This window comes from Thunnus thynnus, chromosome 1 (assembly GCF_963924715.1).
Source record: "Thunnus thynnus chromosome 1, fThuThy2.1, whole genome shotgun sequence".
In the NCBI taxonomy this organism is placed as follows: domain Eukaryota; kingdom Metazoa; phylum Chordata; class Actinopteri; order Scombriformes; family Scombridae; genus Thunnus; species Thunnus thynnus.
Window position 1 is genome coordinate 7,756,174 of NC_089517.1, and position 22,615 is coordinate 7,778,788.

The following is a 22,615-nucleotide window of genomic DNA, read 5'->3' on the forward strand; positions in this document are numbered from 1 at the left end:
CTGAGTGTTTGTTCTATTTTGCACATTGTATCTTCTCATCATCTTCTTCCATTTCTTCCTCATTAAAGGATTATTTTAGTGAATTTTTTTCCTTATCCCAAACTGAAGCACTGTATATTGCTGTAGAGATTGTAAAAAAAAACCCCTGAAGCAAAAATTGTGTTTTGATATATCGGGCTATACAAATAAAAAAGTCTTGACTTCACTTTATTAAGTTATCTCTGCTTTCATGGTATTAACTGTGCACAACTAACCAGATGGGAGGATTTTATCAAAGTGCACTTCATTGAATACATAACACACTCAGCTCCTAACAGCCGGTCTGTTAAAATGTCAATTTTAGTATGACGATTAGTATAATGGAGGTTATCATTGTGTTGGAGAGTTGAACTACACTTTACTGTAGGTACTGTACTTCATGACAGCTTTTATTATTCCTATTATATATTATATTCTTACTTTGATTTAGTTATTGCTTTCTGTGGTGATTAATCCTGTTTTTTCCCCACAGTGTATTTTGGATCTTGAAGGCTACAACTGCATTTCCCATGTGTACTAGCGTGACAAAGCACAGGTGTGCTGTATTTGATGTGACTATAGGCTCTGGGGTTCCTTTTTGTCAAACACTTGTCTGATGAATGTTTAGTGAGTGAAAAGCTGCCTGTTAATAACTACATTAGACCTTCTTTTCTCCATATTAGACTTTTTTGGCCTTAGCACTGTGTCATGTGTTGGGCTGGCTCATTTTTTGACTTTTTGTGATTATAATATTTGGGATTCTGAAAAGAAAAGGGGTGAATTTTCAATCAAAACAAAACCCTAAGTGTTAAGTTCTTCTCCCTCCTCAGACGGGTCCAGGTGTGTGTGAGGGGATACTGGCTCTCTGTGTGTGCTTTCTGATCTTATCCTAACATGAGGGAGACAAATAATACACCCTCTTCCCTCCACTGAGTCATCGACAGCTTCAGAGGCGTCTGGTTTTGATACGGTCACCTTCTTCCATGTCGTCTCTGCACCCCCCCCTCCTCCCCACTCCCCACCCCCCACCTCCTCCCCCCTTCCCCTGCCTCCTTTTTTCCGGGACAGCTGGAAGAGCAGCTGCAGGCCAACGGGGCATCAAACGTCCCACCCAGCCTTCACAATAATGTCCCCTTTAACCTATATGTGGCACCTCCCGGTCCTCTCACGCCTCGAGCGAATCTGTCACACTCTCGGTGCGGTAAGTCACACGAGACAACACAAACGCTGCTTCCAACTGGACAGAACGCTGCTTGGATTACATTGCGGTGGACCGCAATATGAGGGAAGTTTAGCGGTGGTCTTTTTGTGATTCATATCTCATATCACGTTTCTCTTTGAACTGCGCCACCGTCTATGTTGTTTACAAAATGCCAAACTTAAAATACAATATTGATGATGGTTTGTCATGTGTTAAGCCTGCATTGAACACACTTTGAATGTCAACTGTAAAGTCATACTCTATTAAAGCAGACAGGATGACATAAATGGAAATAAAATAGATAAATGAGCAAAATATGCATGATTTCAAAAGAGGAGACAGCAACATCGACTGACACGAGGAGGTAACTGGTGCATATATAAATTAATCAGACTGAGAAGCATCCAAAAATGTAGTTTTAAAACTTTTTAAAAAGGATAAATAGCAAGGGATTTAACTCGTACTGAAAATGTTTTCTTGAAGTTTGTGGAAAACTGCATGTACTTGAGCGAAACACAATCTCTTTCTATGTTCAGACCAAAATAAATATGCAAAATGTAGTCACATATTAAAGCCTCAATGTGTAGAGTTTAAAAATGTATAACTCTGGCGACTCCTACTGGTAGTTTTAAGAATTACACTGCGGCAGACTGTAATAAGGTGGATATTCATTGTCCCCAGAGGATGAGAGGATGACTCAGACCTTTGCTCTTGCTCCACCAAGGCGATGTATGTTTCTTACTTGCAGACAAGTAAGAAACCACGAGTTTCCCTCTATCGCCACCTACAGGCCAGAGCTCTACACGCGTAATTTCACAATCTGTGCACAGCAGCGTGAGCTCGTCCACAAGGTGGCGTCGTTTTGTTTTGTCTGTCGTCATGACTTCCTATAGGACTGCAGCAGACAACTCGCTACGAATGAGGCGTTGCTGAAGTATAAAGCGTTCGTCCTCCGTGATAATGTCCCCCACACACCCACCGCCCCTACGTCCTCCTGTCCCCCACCTCAAGGTGCACAGGTGTGCAGACAGGATAGCGGCATTATCTGTGACACCCGCCTGCCATCCAGCTCCGGTGACGGAGGAGCTGGCACACATCCAAGTAGCACACACACACACACATACACAGAACTATAGGTGTATGGAGATGGACACACACACACACGCACACACACACAAACACACACACACACAGAACTATAGGTGTACGGAGATAGACACTCGTTAACATTCCTTGGCACAGCGGCTCAGAATGTAACCATGCACACACACACACACACACACACACACATCCACGTCCCATTTGTCCTGTGTGTTGTCTGAGCAAACAGAGGCTGTGGAGGAAGGACAGGGCCAATTACAGCCTTTTATCCTGAGAGCACACATCATTAAGAAGAGCTCAAAGGGCCGATGGCACGGAAGCACACACACACACGCTCATCGAACATTTCCTCTCTCTTTTTGCACTCTTAAACACTCTTGATTGTCACTGATGTACTTCCACACTCGTGTTTTTTCATTTCATTTCTCAAATTTCCTAAATTGGAAGCCGCGCTGTCGGCTCAAACCTCTGTTCACAACCCTTAACATGGTAATACGCATCGAATTTGTGGTTCACATCACCTTTTGCAATTATTTTAAACAGTTTTCTTGACCCTGAAATGATCCTTTAATGATAACCCTTCAATAATTTGGAATGTACTTAATGTCTGTTTCTTTCACAGCTACTGCTAGGGATAATTTGTTTCTAATGGCTGAAAATCTCCAGATTACCCAAATCCAAATGTTTCTTGGACGCGGTTCCTTTTTCTGAGGTAAGACTGTCCACCGAATTTCATGGAAATCTAATCATGTGGTTTTCGCCTGCTGACAGACAGACAGACACCTGGGTGTGTAAACACAATTTGGGTAAAAACATAATTGTGCTGTGGAGCATTGATGACTCAGTGGCTCACCTTCATCCTGCAGTAGAGGTTAAATAACACTTGATACTTTCATTATATTGATGTGAAATTGGAAAGCCAACTGGACTGAAAAATCTGCAATAACTGACTGCTGTCCTCTTAACTTTAAGTGTTTCTGTCTCTGTAACTCTCCTTCACCAGCATGACACCCCTGGGCTGCTGCCATCGCCCGGCCCTTTGTATCATTTCTGGATTAAATCATCACACCGCAAACCTACACTTGAACAGGGTGTCCTGCTGATCGCACGTTTGCTGACTGTGAAACATGAAGAGTAGAGATGAAACAGATGAAAATTATCAGCCAAAACCTGGGAAACAAATCTTACTGCAACATGAGGCCTCAGAAGCAGCCCGGAGTGTGTGTGTGTGTGTGTGTGTGTGTGTTGAATGACGAATCAGTATGCTGGCTGCTTACATTTGTAAATGCCAGATCCCCAATTTTAGTGCGCGTGCACACACACACACACACACGCCCAGGCTTCACTGTAGGACCCAACAACATAAACAGAGGCACGCAAGGCTTTATGTTGTCATTTATGGGAAGTGAGTATGTGTGTGTGTGTGTGTGTGTGTGTTTCAGTGGTAGGAACATGCATATACTTTTTAATGGAAATATGGCACTGATTAACTCCACATGGTATAATGAAGTAGCGTCAGTGTGCTGCATCCTATATCTACCACATTCTTCTGTGTGTGTGTGTGCCTGTGTGTGTGTGTGTGTGTGTTTGTGTGTGTGTGTGTATGTTTGTGTGAGTGTGTGGTGATTTATGAGAACCTGAACCCCGGCCAGACCCTCTGTACACCACATCTCTTCTGTTTCCCTGCAGTTAACAGCGACTTCTGAGGTTCTTGGAAAACGACTGACAAAGCTTCATGTTGCAGGTTTACAAGGTGATAATATCGGACTATTTTTTTTTTTTTTGGAGTTATGTTAACTTTTAGCCACACTTCCAGGCACTATCCATGGTCCGCCATGTTGTAAACGCTAAACACATGCGTAACCGTAAAGGTGGGAGGTGGGAAGTTATGTCTTTTGCTCCTTGGGAAACGATAAGCGGAACCAAAACAGCACATTTCTTAAGAATGTCCCAGTTCTATCTAGAGCCAACTCCTGGTCTGATGTTGTTCTCCGTATCCGATCGTTGCCAGAAAATACAGAAAACTGACTGTGTGTGACGGCAGCGGACGGGGAATTAACCTTGGCTGATGACGGCTTTGCGATTGCGTCCGTCCAGGTCGGCCTTTTCGATGACGTGGTGCTTGGCGTCCACCCAGTACATGCGGCGGCCGGCGTAGTCGATGGTGAGGCCGTTTGGCCAGAATAGGTGGGTGTCTGCGATGACCCGCCGGTTGGAGCCGTCCATATTGGCGTACTCGATGCGAGGGGTGTTGCCCCAGTCTGTCCAGTAGATCTTACTGAGGAGGAAAATGGGACAGTCTTGGTTAGTTTAATTGTTTACACCTGTGGAAGCTATTTGAGCAGAATGAGCTGATTCTCATGGCGTCCACTAAAGTCAAGAGGTAAACAGATTGTTGTTTGGATTCAAGATGCAGCAGATGTCTGATATTTAAAAAAAAAAAAAAAAAAAAGTCTCCTCTGTCCTCAGCAGTCCTGTCCTCCTCATCATCACTCATCTGTTCTGACCGGCCTCAGAGGGAAGAGCTACTTTTTTTGATATTTTTCAATTATCCCATGCAAATGAGCTACCTAATAAACCGAATGAGTTTTCTAGTTTTAAATTTCTCTGGGGCTTCATCCAGAACTCTCTCCCGCCGCTGCAGCATATGAAGCTCGGGGAGGAAAACACACTTAGCTGCTGCCCCTTTTTTTATGAAATACTTGTTCCACACAGATGCTCGCCTGTGGGCACCGCTACGCTGCCAAACTTTAATCCCTGCTCTGCTGCTACACTACAACTGGGACGCATCCAGAGGGGATATGTATATATATGAGCGTGTGTACATTCGAAAGCATCTGCTGTGAATTATACGGTTTGTGTGTGTGTATGTTTGTGCTCGTACGTACCCCTCGATGGGGTGCAGCGCGATGGCTCGAGGCTTCTCCATGTTCTGCCACAGCAGCACCTTGCGATGCGTTCCGTCCAGGTTGGCCACCTCGATACGGGACGTTCCCGAGTCTGTCCAGTACAACTTGTCATGGATCCAATCTATGGCCAGTCCACCTAAAGGAGGATATGAACATGTTTTATGGTGAACTGTGTCTCTCTTTCTGATTCTCTTTAAATAAAGTGAGCGTTTCTCATTTTGTTTAAAAGGAAAACACTTTCTGACAGTGATATGAGAAGATTGATACAGATCTCATGTGTGTGCAGTGAAGAATAACACGTGTTATTATTGTTATAGCACATGTTCTTAATATCACTACGCTGTCCGATCCGGTTAAAAGTTTCAAGTCTGTTGCGATTAAAGTTAAAGTCATCCTCGATAGTTAAACAACCGGACAGGAGACGAAACAAATTTATGGATGTTGCTAAGTATGAAGCTTGAGTAAGGATGTGTTTGGTTTAGACTGGAAAAAAAGGATCAGCAACAAGCCCGGCTCTGTTTGCAAAAAAAAAAAATCTACCAACAACTCTAAAGCTGACATGCTGTAAAATCAAAAAGCGCTTTTATACTTGTATATTTCTTGTTATAATTACTCTACTCTGCTTACAACATGTTCTGTGATGCCAATAAAACTTTAATGAATTTAGAGAGAGCAAGACAGGAAGAGCAAGTAAAAAGGAGAGAGAGAGTAAATGTCAACGGAGACTAAAAGCTACTGAGGAGAGAAAAAAAACAAGGGGATGATAAAAAAAAAAAGACTAACAGGGATAGAGAGAGCTCAAAAGAGCAAGAGACAAGAGAGAGAGCATGAAAGAAGACAAAAAAACAAAACAAAGACACATAAAAGGGCTAAAATTGATGTCATACTCATGTGAACAAGGTGATGGATGAAGTGAGTGAGAGCAGTTGGACAGAAAGCAGGAAAGTTGAATAAATTGGAAACATGATGAATGAGCCTCTTGTCCTACATCTGAACCTGATTCTTATTGGCCGCCGTACCCACCTGGACTCTCCAGGCCGGTGGAGACGACCTCCTCCACGTTGGATCCGTTGAGATTGGCCTTCATGATGCGGTCCAGTGTCACGTCTGACCAGAAAACCAGCTCGCGGCTGTGGTGGAAGTCCAGCGCGATGGCGTTCTCCAGGTTGTTGAGCAGCAGGGTGTATTCGGAGCGATGCGGCAAAACCTGACGGATGTCGATGCGGTTGGCGAACAAAAGCACCGGCTCTGGACCTGAGCGATGGAATAAAAAAAAAAACAAGGACGGAAAGACAGACAGGGATGGAGACGATGCAAATTAAAACGGAAAGAAAAACAGCGAGAGGCCAAATAACGGTAGAAGTAACGAAAAAGGAAGGAGACAAAAAAAGTTAGGAGGATCAGTTTTAATAACAGGGAGCATTAATCTCAGTGAAGGTGAAGGGTCTGGGTCCTGGCAGCTGCCTGACAGACAGTCCTGACCTGGGTTTAACTCTGGTCTGCAGTAGATTGATGGGCTGCTGTACCAGGCCTGCACTCTACCTCTGCAGCATATCTAAATCTAGTCCAGACCCACGGAACGAGCCAACCTCATTCTGAGTCCAAGACCCCGGAGCAGGGAGCGGATACAGTTACCGCTAAAGCAAGTATAAACAATATGCAACCGTGTTTTTATTGGAGGTCAAAAGCCGGCGACTCTCTGCGGTCACATGTCAAGGTTGAAACATAGTACAGTGGTTTTTACCCAGAGCCTTGCAGCTGCGCTTGTCAGGCCGGAGCTCGTAGCCCTGGACGCACCAGCACTGGAACCCCCCCTCCGTGTTGGTACAGCCCTGGCTGCAGTAGCCTTCTTCAGCACACTCGTCCACATCTGGAACAGACCAAAGAGGCAGAAATAAAAGGGAGGGGGGAAAGGACAGTGAGATGTTGGCGTCAAGCTCCTGCAGGGTTAACAATGAGTTCAAGACATATAGTGTCCAAAGGTGGCTGAAGGTGAAAAACTCTTTGGAACACGTCCGACTTCTTGTCACACTCAAAAACCTGAACTCCTGTGGCCTGGAGGCATTCATCTCATGACCTTGCAAAGGCACCGTTAGAATCTGGAAACACATATCAAGTCTAGATAAACTGCATCTCCATAAGTTATAAACTTTTGGCGATAATATTTCATCAAGGACTTCTGGCAGAAATCCTTGATCCAGACCTGCACCAAATTCTAATCAATTGCATCTCAGCCCAAAATCAATCTTTCCAACAAGTTCCATGGAAATTCGTTCATACTTCTGGGAAATATCTTGCTGAAATAAAGACAAAATGACGAACAGGAGTGAAAACATAAACTCTTGATTAACATCAATGTATCACATGGAGATATATTTTATAGCCACACCATAGGTTGTTAGGTTGATAGTCCTAGAACAATAGATGTTTTATTTTGTCTTATATTTATTTTTTTTTTCCCTTACTTCATTATTTTCATGTGTTCTTTTGTATGATTTCAGTTGCAGAGCTCCTTGCCAAGAAGCGCAGTAAAGAAGAGCTGCTGTTTTGTTTGACTACTTATGGAGTGTTCTAACTTTCATTTTGGCTAACTTAGTTTGCTTTGTTTTGATTGTCATGGACAGCTTTTATTCACTTGTTATTTTGGCCTTGAGACTCCCTGATGTGAAATTTAAGCTTATGTTTTTGGCAATAAAAGATTCAGTAACTGAATAATGCGGCTCCTAATCTTCTTATGTTACATAGTGTATGTTACTCCCCGTTTTTCCCAGACCAACTCGGCGTCATAAAAAGACCGAACGCATAATCTCCCAAGTGGCAGGAATGAGTAGCGATGCAGAGGCAGCAGTACACAAAGTAACTGAACAACTGACTCTGCTGGTCATGAATAATAACATTGTAAGCCTGCTCACTCTGATGTCCAATTGTAATGTGCACACACACACACACACACACTCAGAGTTACCCTGGCAGGTCCTGCCGTCGTCCATCAGTCGGTATCCAGTGTGACAGGTGCACTGGACCAGTCCTCTGACCATCTGACACTTCTGGGAGCAGCCTCCGTTATTCTGGTTACAGTTGCCCTCGCTGGAGCGTGGACCTGCACACCATATGGAAACATTATGAGAACATAAACACAGCATGCTGATTCAGTATAAATACAATCACACACTGTAAAGAGTATCTGACTCATCTGGTGTTGAGCATTGAAATGTTTTAGGCCCGAGACCTCAGTGAGGTATGAGAATGATGACATCGGTAAACCGGGTCCAGAACGAGAAATCTCAACAACTGCAGTCCAACAGTCTAACCTTTCCTCTAGTGCCATTATCAGGACTAAACCTCACGTTGACTAACAATTGGGTGCATTACAAGGTATCTTGGTTTCCATTTGCTGTTCATGCTCCCATGAGGATGTACCCAAATGTTTTTGGTGACCTCATAATCTTTTTCTTTCAGACCTAAAGTCCTCTTGTACACAAAAAGATTCAAATCAAATGGCCTGAATGTACTAAATGCACAAAACTCCTCAGCAAGTGTTAAGTGGAATGCATGTGTAATAATGCAATAACAAGACTTATAACATTTGAAAGTGTAAAAAAATTTTATTCTATAAAACCTACCATAAGAGGCTTTGTTCCTCTAACGTCAAGTTGTCACTTAAAGGTTTTAAAGCTGAGTCATATTTGAAATGAAAGTAACATAATTAATCAAATGACTATTGTGGTAGCCTCCTTCCTTCAAAGTAACTACAGATTCTGTACTGAACCTGCTTTAAGGACAAACTGTAGCAAAGATGATGGTTTGTGAACTCACGGCAGTCGTGGTGCGGATGTTCGTCAGTCCCGTCTCCGCAGTCGTTGACCTCGTTACACACCTTCCTCTGACCGATACAACGTCCGTTCCCACATTGGAACTGGTCCGAAGCACAAGGAGGGTTCTCTGTGGGCAGACAAAGAGAAGCTTTATTTACAGTACGGTTGAGTGATGAGACAATAAACACCATGAGACAACAGGAAGTTAGTTACTGTTACAGATTTTTACAGTATATGCTTTTTCTACTAAGGTGTCTGTCACTAAGATGTCACCGGTTGTATTAGACCACTACAGGAAAAGCTGATAATTGATGGTCAGTAGTATTAATTTCACTGGATTAGCCAAAAACAGACATTCCCATGTGGTAATTCTCAATAAAAATGAAAAACAAAGTTACTATATCACCATATATATCTGGATTGTGATACAAAGATTTTACCCATACTGCCAACCCCTAACTTAAGAGCATCTTTGTGACAACAGTTACAAGCAGAACTGGTCCAACACAACAACACAACAGTCTGTAGAATCAGTCGTCTACTGTCTGCCCTTCATTCAACAAAATGTTGTTACTCATACATGACACATTACAAAAAAATAGAGTTTTAGCTTGAAGGACATTTCCAACGTTGTTTAAGAGTGCTAAAGTATTTAATTGGGATTTTTCATTAACCTCTTCTACCACATCGGACCCACCAGTGAGTCCATCGTCACTAGATGGGATGTTAATTAACAACTTATGCGAAAGTCTCATAGAGATCCGAGTGTGTCCAGAGACTTCTAACATCAGCTACAGGACTACTGGACTACAGGGAGACTATAGAAAATCATGCAAAACACACTTTGATTTGATGAAACTGTGCAGCCGCAAACATGACATCATTGATTTGACTATTTATTACATATGGATGAAGGGCTGGAACAAGCAAACACAGAAAGCAATTTCAGGAAAACACATAAGCAAACTTGAAATTGTGTTAAGTCGTATTAAGTGGATAAAAATGTTATTTAAGGGTAAATTAAGGGCATTTTTAGGGTTCAAGAGGTTCATGCAAATTGATCTGGAATTCCTTTGCCATCATGGCTCAGGATGCTAGTGGATAGTATCCAAAAATAGAGTAAAAACTTTCCATCTTCCTCTTTTCACTGCAGCCTGTTCAGTGTTCGTTTCTATCTCAATATACAGGCCAGTTTCTGTTGTTTGTCCGCAGGTTGGTGGAGTCTTTCCACCAGCGAAGGAACTGCCAAACTGATCAGTCTATTGTTTGAAAGCAACTGTGATTCTCCAAAGAAAAAAAAAAAAAAAAACTGAATTTGTCAGTAGAGGAGAGGGCTGTTCTGAGCCGTTGTCATGGCTACGATTGAAGCTTGTGTTATATTTAGCTTCTGCGAAAGAAGATGATAACAACCACAGTCAGTCTTACCGGTTTTCTCACAGCCCTCTTCATCACTGCGGTCGGAGCAGTCGTCCTCACCGTCGCATCTCCATGACAACCGGACACAGCGTCCTGTTCCGCAGCGGAACTGGTCGGCTGTGCACATAGACGTGGCTGCAGGTAACACACACACACACACACACACACACACAAATATATAGCTTTAGATACACGACACTATACAGAGGACCAAAATGAGATCTGTTTGTTAATACTGATGAAAAAAAGCTACTCACTGCAGTTCTTCTCGTCTGATTGGTCATCGCAGTCGAACTCGCCGTCACACCTCCAGCCGGCGTTGATACACATCCCGCTGCTGCACATGAATTCAACCGATCTGCAGGGCTGGTGGGAGGCTACACACACACACACACACAATAACATTAGAGACAACCTGCAGCAGACAACATTACAGATGTATCTTAAAATCTGTGCTTCTCAATCTGGAGGTCAAGACTTCAGAAAATAAGCCAAAATCATGTTTAGGGACGAAAATAAATGTGTCTAATATCATGTCAGTCTTCTGCTGATCACTGCTTAGTCGATAAATCAAATTCAACTCATGTCTAAGTCATATATCAAGCAAAGTATCAAGCAAAAATGCGAAAAATTCTCTGGTTTCGGCTTAAATGTGAAGATTTGCAGCTTTAACCTTTTAATATCATTGTATATTAAATAAGTTTAGGATTGCTGATCGGACAAAACAAGGGATTAAGGACATTTTGACAAGCATTTTCCACCTTTTTCAAACCTTTCATAGACTTGACGATTAGACTTCTAAAACAAAATAAAAAGCTTTGCTGTCATATGTGAGAGAACAAGCGCTGAGATTCTGCTGTGCATAGAAATACTAGAAAATGAGAAGAGTAAACGTACAAACACAGAAAGACTATGTTTTACACCGCACAAGTCATATTTCTTTTCCCCATAAACACTAATTGCTTCTGTTTATTCTGTCTGCCTTATGATCATCTCTGACTAGAAATCATAGCTGCGCCACCTTTAAATTTCCCACCGCATCACTACAAGCGATCGGATCAAAGTGGAGCTCAAACTGGCAGCAGATGAGGCTGGAGGTGGACGAGAAGATTAAAGCCGAATCAAACATAAGCATCTTAAATCCCCGAGTGTGTGTGTGTGCGTGTGTATGTATTTCTTTTGACGTGTTTCCTCCTGACAGCGCGAGTCGGCTTCCCATCGAAGCTACAGTGGGCTCGAGATAAGGGGAGACGACGAGCGAGGAAATGCAGGGGAAGAAAGGCGAAAAAATTTAAAAAAAAAAAAAAAAAAAAGAGAGAAAGAGAGATGTGGTAGAGGCTTCAAGCATCCCTGTGCGGGCTTATCAGCTGGGCGAGAGAAGACAGAGATGATCAAAACAGCAGGTGGCTCTCCCACAGAGAGAGAGAGAGGGAGAGAGAGAGCTAGAGACTCATAAGCGACCGGAATCGGCGTGGGATGCCGATGAACACTGACGCTCACACACACACTGAAATGATTCATCCACCCTTTATCTCTCTCCTTGTTTCTCTCTCCCTCTCTCCCTCTCTCCCCCTCACACACACACACACACACACACACACACACACACACACACACACACACACACACACACAAAACATACCAACTATGCTCTTTCATCTACTCAGCTATGCAGCTGAAAGCAGTATCAGTGTTTGCAAGCGGTAACGAGGCATGCAAGTGTGAGTGTTTTTGGATATGTGTCTGTGTGAGAGAGAGAGGGAGAGAGAGAGAGAGAAGGAGAGAGAGAGAGAGAAGGAGAGAGATAGATATAAAGATAAATAGAGAGAAAGAGAGAGAGATTGAGAGATAGACAGAGAGAGAGAGAGAGAGAGAGAGAGACTTTTTCTCTAACAAAGCGCCCTTCATGTGTCTGGAGACTCGATGCCAAGGAATGCTGTCTGAGGATGGGCTGTCTTATGCCTCTGAGGAATGCCTCCTCTGTGTGTGTGTGTGTGTGTGTGTGTGTGCGTGCGTGTGTGCGTGTGTGTCCGCAACCTATTTGCATGTTTCACAAAGCCAAGAACTCTTCAGACTTTTTAATAAATACTTCATAACATTGGATTCACAAGACTAAAAACTGATGTTTTTATTCGAGCATCTCTGAAGCGATTCTGGGAGACGGTGGTTTAAGAGTGAAGGATAGCAGGGGATGAACCGCTTTCTGTACATCAAAACATGATGGAATAACCGTGTTGGTTTTTAATCTAAAAGTGGACATGCACTGCTACGTGACAACCAAGTCTCTGCTGACAGAATTTAAGATATTTGACCTGTTTGAGTCTTTCTGCATCATTGATGTTTTTGTTTGTATCTGTGTTCTAATTTACATCTGATCTGTGCTGCCATATTTTCACCTAAGCATTTTTTTAAGGAGTACGGGGCCTTATCTGTCTCTTCTTAAAAAAAAATCTTTTTTTTTTGAAAGCTTTGATGCCAGCTGAACTTTGCAAAAAAAAAAAAAAAAAGTTAAACACTTCAGAAGCGAGGCAGCAATTAAAAAACCTGGATGTGGGAGGAGACGGAAGAGAAACAGAGCAGCTCACTCGACTAACATGACCTTGCTGATGATCAAACGATGGTACAAAAACCTTGAAGCTGTGCTTATCGCACTGCAGATAAACACATCAAAGGGGGGAGACCACTGTGTATGAGAGTATGTGTGTGTGTGTGTGTGTGTGTGAGAGAGAGAGAGAGAGAGAGAGAGAGAGATAGGGTGGGCGGTTATAGACAATGAGCGAATGAAATGAATATGTAAGAAATCAGAGCCCAGAGAACCGAGGAGAGAGAGAGAGATGCTGAGAGATTTGTCAGCGGCGGGCGGCGTCTCCGGAGTGAGGAGGAACGAAACACGATACTCTGTGTTAATCAGGACCGTGGCTCGACTCTGCGTGTGTGTGTGTGTGTATATATATGTGTGTGTGTGAGTGTGATAGAGTGACAGAAAAGATCTAACAGACAGAGTGTTTTCCAGTTCTGACAGATGCTGTGGAGCGGCGGCCTGCAAACAGCAGCTGTTCCTGCGCCAGACCTGCAGTCGACTGAACATGGAGAATAAATGTTATGATGAAACTACGGTTTGTTTTGACACTAAAGCTGCATTTTGTGCAGCTGGGCCTCGGACGCTGGAGACATCTCCTAAAGTACTTTGCTGTGTGTAACACTGAATATTTAGAACTTAAAAAAGAAAAGTTAAGTTACATGAAATTCAGATATTCTTTTTGGATGGAGAGTGTACTGCTGTAGCATTGGATCCTATAGAGAGTGATGCATTCTGGGTTGCTAGGGCCGAGTGTTTGGGTAGCTCAGTTTCACCTGCAGGAGTTTCCTACGCGTTTTTTTTTCTGCTGCAGGGAGGAAATAAATATTAAAGGAGCTGAGGAGCAGACGGGTCCGAAAAAATGCTGTGGGAGAAAAAAAAAATAACTTTGACCTCTTCCAAGAGCCAGAGAGGAGAGGAGAGGAGAGGAGAGGAGAGGAGAGTGTGTGTGGAAAAGATGCACAAATATGGGATTTACTTTCAGCTTTAAAGGATTTGACTTTTTTTTTACTATAGGCTTGAAGGATGATGCCTCTCTTCTCTTTGGATTGATGGTATCTCAGGGAAACTTTCCAGACAGTGAGTTGTATCTTCGAAAAATCTTTTTCCAAAAACTTTTTTGGAAAATGGGGGGAGGAGGGGTCTTATAATCAAGCAATAATAATAAAAAAAAAATCAACAGATCAATAGATAATAAAATAATCACTATGTTGCATAACACATCTCTTCTAACTGAGGTTTTACTCCTGCAAGTTTTAAGTGCCTGATTTAAAGCCTGTACTGTACTTATAAACTTCAGTTGCGCTGCTGCATTGAGCTGCAGGACACGACAACTCGTCATCCGGGTTTGGTTCCAGATGTTCAGCGAAACTATCGGGGACGCCACGGAAGGAGAGAGTGAGGCACAAGAAGAAGAAGAAGAGGAGATGGAGAGAGAGAGAAGAAAGACGTCTGGTGTTTAAATCTAATCCGACATCATAGAGGAGATGACACAGACTGATCTCCCAGAGGAGCTTCTTCTTCTTCTTCTTCTTCTTCTTCTCCTGTACAAGGCACTGTTTTAGTGAGAGCTGGGAGATCTGCCATGGATCTTTAAGTGTGTGTGTGTGTGTGTGTTTGTGTGTGTGCGTATCTGTGTTCATCTGTGTGTGTGTGTGTGTTTGTGCGAGCAGAAAACAGAAGCTCACTGTGAACTTTATGCACACCAGCGGGACAGGCTGGACCAGTCACTACACTAACAATGTGCTTTGTTTTTGTTTTTTGGACTTTCACCAAGTTTCATATCTTCAGAGTGAAATCTTTACTTGTACGTCGAGTCGGTCTAAAGTTAGAACTTAGATTTAACTCCTGGAATATATCTGATGATGTCTAACAGCTGATTAGTGACTGAGGGGGAAGATTCAAGGTTAACAAACACCTGAAGGTCTTTATAATAATGTCAGAAGCGTGTTTGCGTGTGAGTGACGGCGATCTTACAGCAGTCCGACTCATCCGACCAGTCTCCGCAGTCGTCGTCTCCGTCGCAGTGGTAGATGTCCAGAATACAGCGCCCGTATGCGCACTGGAACTCCTCCACGCTGCAGGTGGCTGTCATCACATCTGAGGCTACACACACACACACAAACACACAAATACACACTCATGTTACACAGATGCTGATGTTGGGAAAAGATGTGATGCAGCGGTCGGGCCGTCTGAGGCGCTTTGAAGCTTCGACTCTTATCTGCTGTCAGAAACTAGAAACGAAATGAAAGAGGAGCAGCGAGCCCTTCTTTTAAGACACAGAACATGCTTACATGTTCTATTGTAATCTGGTTACTCTCAGATCTTGTGTTCATGTGCGGCTGATCGGTATCCAGATTTCTTTCTCTTCTGGCTGCCGCGGTCGTGAATCATGATGCTGCAGCCTGAAGATTTTTACGATTAGAGCGTCTGGACTGACGTCACACGGAGATGTTTGTCCTGTTTGAGTTTTATAAACGACCTTTTGTTTAGCTGTGGAAATTGGGTTAGCTGGAATTATTTCTTAATTTGACTTTGGATTGAATGGGTTTAATAAAAGATCCCTGTCAGAAAATCAGCTTACTGTCTACACGACCGGCACAACTCAGCCATGTTAAACGATTTTCTCTAAATGTCTCACCTCGACTGGAAACCAGCTTTCACATTTAAACGACTTTTAAAACTGTAGCCAATCAATTGTCTGATGGCCCGATTATAAAATAGCACTCTTAGCTTTTGTCTATTCTTAGCTGAAGATGACTCCCTAGACACACAACACACTTTTTTTTGGTAATCAATCCAAAAGACCAAGTGTGTTGAGTCTCTTTATATTATGAGAAGATTGCACAAGTATTAATAATTTGATGATGGCTCACAAAGACACGGAACCCCTTGAACAAAATACGTCATAAATACTAAGATATTTCAAAATATTTACTGAATGAATAAAACTTGTCAACCACAGAAAGAAGTTTGGCCTCTTAGCTTGCTAGGAGGAAGTCCTTCACAACATCTACGACTGAAACTTTATGGAAACTTTTAGCTGTCAACACATTTCAAACGTATCCCCTAGAATAAAAATATATATGTTTTGGTTGGAGAAAAACCTAGTATGGATGAAAAGAAAGAGAGAAAAAGATGTGTTTTAGCAAGACAAACTATCATTCAGTCTCTTTCTTTCTCACGCACACACACACATACACACACAGTAACTTACGGCAGTTCTCCTCATCTGATCCGTCTTTACAGTCCGTGTCTCCGTCACAGTACCAGTGCTCAGCGATACAGCTGCCATCTGTGCAGCGAAACTCCTTGTCTGAACATTTACGCATGTCTGACAGGAAAGAAGAAAATATATATTTATATTATAACACAGTTTAAATGAATACGTGCTCACACGCTGGTGTTTCAGTGTGTGTGTGTTTCTGTGTGTGTGTGTACCCACCACACTGTTCATCGCTGTTATCCCCGCAATCGTTGTCTCCGTCACAGTGCCAGAGGCTGCGGATACAGTAGCCGTTTTGGCAGTGGAACTCGTCTTCCTCGCACTCCCTGGGAGCTGGAGAGAGAGAGAGAGAGAGAGAGAGAGAGAAATATGAAGAGATAGCTTTCAGAGGACAAATAATAAAGATACAAAAAAAAAGCACAAAAAAAAAAAAGCAGATACTGTACAAGAATGTGATAAGAGGCAGCTGTCCCTTAAGCTCCGCTGACATTATATCTACAGCTGTACTAACACCGGGGAGAATGCGGCCTTTCATGTCAGGCTCAGAGCGACAGGCTGAACTCTTCTGAGGCTGCAGGCCAGAGCTCAAAGACTCAATGACAGAATATCCTGTGGGTTGATCTCGGCGCAGAACGCGTCCGATTTGACCGTCGCTGCAACACGGTGAGGAGGAGAGCTAAAAAAAAGCATCTGTGTGTGGCTGCCGTCAACGTGAAGAAGACAGATGGAGTGAAAACATGTGCTGTGATGATAATGATTGTATTTATCTAGCGCTCTTCCATGACGAGTTAGAGACATGAAACCAAAACAACTTAGAAGGTGGATGTGACCGCAGTGCAGAGGTTGTGGTCAGAGCTTGAATTCATGTTAGTTACTGATAGTCACGAGTATTCATGGTGAACAAAAGTATTTAAATAGAACAAACTCCTCAAACCCAAACAGAAGCGTGATCTTCATCTCCATTGTCCATCTGTATCCTGAGAATGTTTTAAATACTAACATTTTTAACCAAAATGTGCACTTCCTCTGTTTCAATCCTTTTCCCTGTTGACCTCACAAGCAGACATCAGTTAGAAGAACTTCAATTCAACTTAAAAATACCCTGCTTCTCTACATTATGCTGTCATAACTCTTCACAAAAAACTCCTATGAAAGGTTACAAATACTGGCCTATAGTTCATTTTTTACTCTAAATTATCTATATTGGTATTAGCCTCAAAATCCGGTATTGATTGGGCTATACTTCTATAAACAAAAAGCCCGAACAGACAATTCTCCTGACTAATCAAAAGGCAGGAGGCAGGCAGTATACCGACCCTTGAAAGGGTTGTGCGTGAGGATTAAGATGAAAGTGTTGTGTTTAGCAGTATTTTGTCAAAGACTGTCTGGAACATGTTGGAAATATAAATATTCTCCATCCTCCCACACAAAAGTTGGACATCCTGCTATTACCTGATTCTGGGGTTTTTGGGTTTGTGTGACTGGAATCAAAACCTGCTGCACAAAACATGAGAAGGAAGAATGACATTCCTCTTTGTCCATCGTGTTTAAACAACATGCAGCAGGGATGTCCTGGTCATGTTTTTTTTGGTCCTGATCCTTGTACGTTGGTTATCTGCTGAAACAAAGTCCAATCCAGTACTGGTTCAAAACTACAACCTTAATAAGCTGAAATGATCATGATGACATCATTTTAATTTGAAACCAGTTTGAATTCAAACTACTTTAACCTACCGAACCTGACCTCCAGCAGCTTTGTTTTATGCCTTATTAAAAATCCTGGCTGCTTTATATAAGGGAAATGTCAGTTAACCTTGAGACAACCTGGAGATAAAAGACACGTCTGTCATTCATGCCAACAGCCTCGATGATTCAGTTAGACACGAGTCACTCCCTCCGCTGAACTTTTAGCACCGAGACACTGAGAATGTTTCAGGTTCAAACCCTTTCATTTATCCAAACAGCTCCTCCGCCTCGCTTCTTTAATCATACCTACGTTGATAAAAGACCGAATGGATTTTTTAGAAACACCGTCTTCTACTGTTACGACCGCAAAAAATCGATGGCGAATCCCGGGCCGTGCTCGCCCCGGGGCCGAGTAAACAGGTTCGTCAAGGAGAACCGATGATGGATGGCCCCGAGCGGGAGGTAATCTATAATTTATCACTGCTGTGTGTGAGTGTTAGACAGCTGAGACAAACAGAAACAGATAAGGACAGACAGAAAGGAGGGATGGATGAAGAAGAAGAAGAAGAAGAAGAAGATGAAGCCTTTCCTTTTATTTCAGATAGATTTTTTCCATCTCTTCTCGAGGTTTTGTTGCAGATTCACAGCGGGACTCAAAACTACTGGAGACATGATTGACATGATTCAACCGGCAGAGCGGATCAATTCAAGACGCTTTGACACTGTATATGTTATATTTTATATGAGGTCACATTACACAGCTGATATTCGTATTTGTTGGGTATATTTATAACGTCTTTGCCAAATAATGGACTATTTTCATGAAAACACACAAAATCTGAGTATTTAACCTACAGTTTACCATTTTTCAATATGTAAACGCCCTTAAATATATATTCCTGTTGGCAGCAGGTGTTCACAGTATCAATAAGACCACAGTTCTATCAATGGTCAAAGTTCAGTTTACCCAAAAAACACATTTTTCAGACAGTTTCAATTTTATGTGTCGAGGTTTTCAGATATCTGAGATTTCTGCAGCTGCACAAAACAATGAAGAATCGTGTTTGTGCTGCTCAAAGCATTGAGAAATCATACGGCCCGGTTTTCCCTGATACCTCTATGTACTGAATAAATAGTCCCGGTACAAAGTGTCGACAGTGAGGTCTTGTAGAGAGAGACAACAAACAGGATTATATTCACTTCTATTGTGTTGGAAACAGAAATATCAGAAGGTGATATCTAAAGGAGCAGAACTTTTGCGCACCTGCAGCTGAGTCGGAGGAGTCCACGGTCTGACGATAATAGAACAAAGAACTCCTGCATGTTGTCTTCTGTGCTTGCAATTAGAGGAGATTTATTGGGAACTCCCCAATAAATAAATCTCCTCTAATTGCAAACATAGAAGACAACATGCAGGAGTTCTTTGTTCTAAAAGGTGATATCTCGAAATCCCCGCACATAATCTAAAACCATCTAGAACCATCCCTTACATTTAGTTATTAAATAATTATGACAAAGATATGTGCAGAGCTGTACGTTTTACAAGTGAAAGAGAAACTTCAAACGTATCTTTGGAATATCTGTAATTTGTTGTTATCAGCCGACATATATGACGATATGATAAATCTGTGATAAGCTCGTCTCGGCTGATTATCTGTTGGACTCTCAACAGCCAGAACGCCCTTCCCAAAAAAGGAGAAAAACCCACAAAAGTCCACCGGCTGGTCCGAATGAAAATTTAATTTTCCCTCACACTATCGACAAATACACTCATTTAATCTATTATTCAATTTGTTGGAAAATAATTGATTCTCTCTCCCTCTCCCTCTCCCTCTCTCTCTCTCTCTCTCTCTCTCCCATGCTCTTTCTCCCCTCCCATCAGCGAGGTAAACAGAAAGAGGTCGAAGGTCAACAAGCCCTCAAGACGCTCATCATTCACACGGCAGCCGAACGTCAAAGGGCAAAGGTCACGGGGAGTCATTACCAGCCTTCCTGCATGTGTGTGTGTGTGTGTGTGTATGTGGTGTTGTGTTTTTTTCTGTGAAATATCTTTTAAACTTCAAGAATTCTGAACATCTCATGTTCAAACATCTGCACCGAGACGCACCTGAGTCTCTGTTTGTCTTGAAAACTTTTGACAACTGCTTCGGTTCCAGCCGAGCGTGGAGGATTGTTCTCCCTGTCTCTAAATAATGAAATAAAACCATCGCGAGGAGACACAACAGAAAAAGTGTTTGCGAGGTAAAAAAAAAAAAAAGACAGACTGGGGCTGAAAAACTGAAGAGAGAAAGAAAGAAGCATAAAATAATAAGTAGTTTGGGGGAGGGAAAAGGGAGGGAGGGAGGGAGGTTTACTCTGCGAGAAGATGAAAAATTCATAGCCGGCTCGCGGTAGACGGACCCCCCATCAGGAAGTGATTCAATGTCTGGCTGCTGATACAGTATGTGGGTCAACACACATCACAGGATAACGAACAGATAAAAACAATAAAGCCTTTGAGAAGAGAAAGAGCTAACCTGTACCTGCTGTTCACATAAACTACATGAGGTCTGAGACTATAAGGAGGAGGTATTACAGAGAGCAATCACTGTCAAAAATCAGTGAAAGAGATGTTATTTAAGCCTCAAGCTGCTTAACTTACCTTTTAATACAGATGCCACTATTAACCATTAACAATCTCGATCATTTAAAGTAGTCATCTTCGAATTTATTGGCACACTACTGTCATGGCTCGATGGATGGCAACGTCAGTAAGTCTGCTGGTTCAGCACTTTTAGTCCAGAGTGAAATATCTTGACAATACTGGATGGATTGCAAATGAAGTTTGGTGCACATGTTCATGGTCACCAGAGGATGATTCCTAATTGGTTTAGGGATCCTTTGAATTGTCATCTAGCGCCTCCAACAGGTTTGTTTGGAGGTCATTGTCAAGGGTCATGGTAGCCTTAGGGCTAATATGAAACTATCTCCGTTTTGCCTCTCTACTATGAACTATCAATTAAAGACAAAATCATAATAATAATAATTTTAAAAAGTCCTCTTGTGCAGCATATTTGACACATCTTGTACAAGTGCTTTTACAAAGATCTATTGTCTGTGTGTGTGTTTGCTAAGTTTGCAGAATCCTCGTTTGTCTTCCGATTGTTTGAAAGATCAGAACCTTTTCCATCACATCCAATAGTATAACTATTTGTTATTAATGGTCGGCTTCTTGATTTAAGTGTTGATAGTCACGGAAAAATCATTTACGCTCAAGCTTTTACTGTGACTCCAATGTATACAGGAGAACAACACGCTGTACTGATGTTTAGATAAAAGTTAAAGTCTCTTTCTGGCCACGTGTTGTTTCCATCAGGGATACATCACTCCCTGTAACTATTTCTGTCCGCACAAACAGTGTTAAGTGTGATTAAACTGCATCGCCCACCGTACTGATACCGATGACGGGATTGAACGACTGGCTCGCGTCCCTGCGTCCGTCCGCATGGATCAGACCAGACACATGCAGCAGCCTTCTGAGTCATTAGAGGCTAAAAGCGGACGATGCGTTCACACTAATTACACATCTGATGAAACGACACACACACACGTTTGTTCTTCTACACTTGTGAGGACCTTCTTGTTGACCCTCTAACCCCAAATCTTAAAGGAGTACTCCTGCAATTTAATACTGCCTGTTGATGTAAACGAGGGACTCACCAGACACACGTTAAAAAAAGTACGTTTGAAATCGAAGCAGCAGAGACCAAGATGTCTTGACTTTTAGTCTCTACTATGGGTCATGCTCCAAAAAAATATTGGATCCTACACTTCCCATAATGCAACCACAACCATATATCTACTAGAGCCTCTCTGCCAGTTTGTAAGGCAGGTTTTCCGTTATGAATATATAGTCTCTATTGGCATCATCAGGCATGAAACACCTTATACCAGTGCTTCTAGTAGTCTAAAAGTGTTCATTCTCATTAAGCATTTTGGTCATTTTTGTCAACAATAAATAAATAAATAAATAACTTTGAAATGGGGAGAAAAATTGCACTCTCTCACTCCGATGCTTCTTATTTTATTGAGTTTTAAACCTAAATGTTTTATTTTGTGAAAGGGGAAGTAGTGGTTATTATTGTCTCCCCACAACAAGAAGGTTGTGGGTTTGAATCCGCAGGCAGGATGGATGAACGGATGGATGGATGGAAATCTAGCGGTTGTTAAGTTGGTCGACAGTGACCTAACGTCTAAGAGAAATTCTGGATCCTGAGGTGAGACCAGCTGGCACAACCGCTAGCTACCATATACAATCACAATCTGAAGAGTCATGACAGGTTAACTGGCTTTCATGTGTAAAATAGGCGGAGCGCCCCTTTAACACTAAAACCCCAGTTTCGAGTTTCAAACAGCTTTAAGGTGCAGAAAAAAAACGTCGTCACTTTCCAAAACTATTCTCGCTGCCATAAACTTAAATATGTCCTCGCAAAGATAGAAATACACACACACACACACACACCAGGCAGCGATGCATAGATACATAAATACCCCGGCAGAAATAGACACACTCTTTACTTCACCCTGCTGCGTTTCGCCTTGCAGGCAGCTGAGGGGTATTTTGGGTTCAATGCAGACAGACACACACACACACACACACACACACACACACACACACACACA

At 42.4% G+C, this 22,615-nt stretch overlaps 1 protein-coding gene across 3 annotated transcripts in view; it reads right to left on the reverse strand.

The window, feature by feature from the left end:
- Window positions 1-22,615, reverse strand: part of lrp4 (low density lipoprotein receptor-related protein 4) — a 118,662-nt gene that overhangs the window by 21,589 nt on the left and 74,458 nt on the right. For all 3 annotated transcript variants that reach the window (XM_067572624.1, XM_067572537.1, XM_067572705.1), the window contains exons 4-14: window positions 16,487-16,600; window positions 16,259-16,375; window positions 15,016-15,144; window positions 10,718-10,837; window positions 10,470-10,595; window positions 9,046-9,171; window positions 8,195-8,329; window positions 6,974-7,099; window positions 6,253-6,483; window positions 5,209-5,365; window positions 4,381-4,598 (exon numbers count right to left, since the gene is read on the reverse strand). In XM_067572624.1, coding sequence (XP_067428725.1) covers window positions 4,381-4,598; window positions 5,209-5,365; window positions 6,253-6,483; window positions 6,974-7,099; window positions 8,195-8,329; window positions 9,046-9,171; window positions 10,470-10,595; window positions 10,718-10,837; window positions 15,016-15,144; window positions 16,259-16,375; window positions 16,487-16,600 — 1,599 coding nt within the window. The remainder of the gene's footprint in view (window positions 1-4,380; window positions 4,599-5,208; window positions 5,366-6,252; window positions 6,484-6,973; window positions 7,100-8,194; window positions 8,330-9,045; window positions 9,172-10,469; window positions 10,596-10,717; window positions 10,838-15,015; window positions 15,145-16,258; window positions 16,376-16,486; window positions 16,601-22,615) is intronic.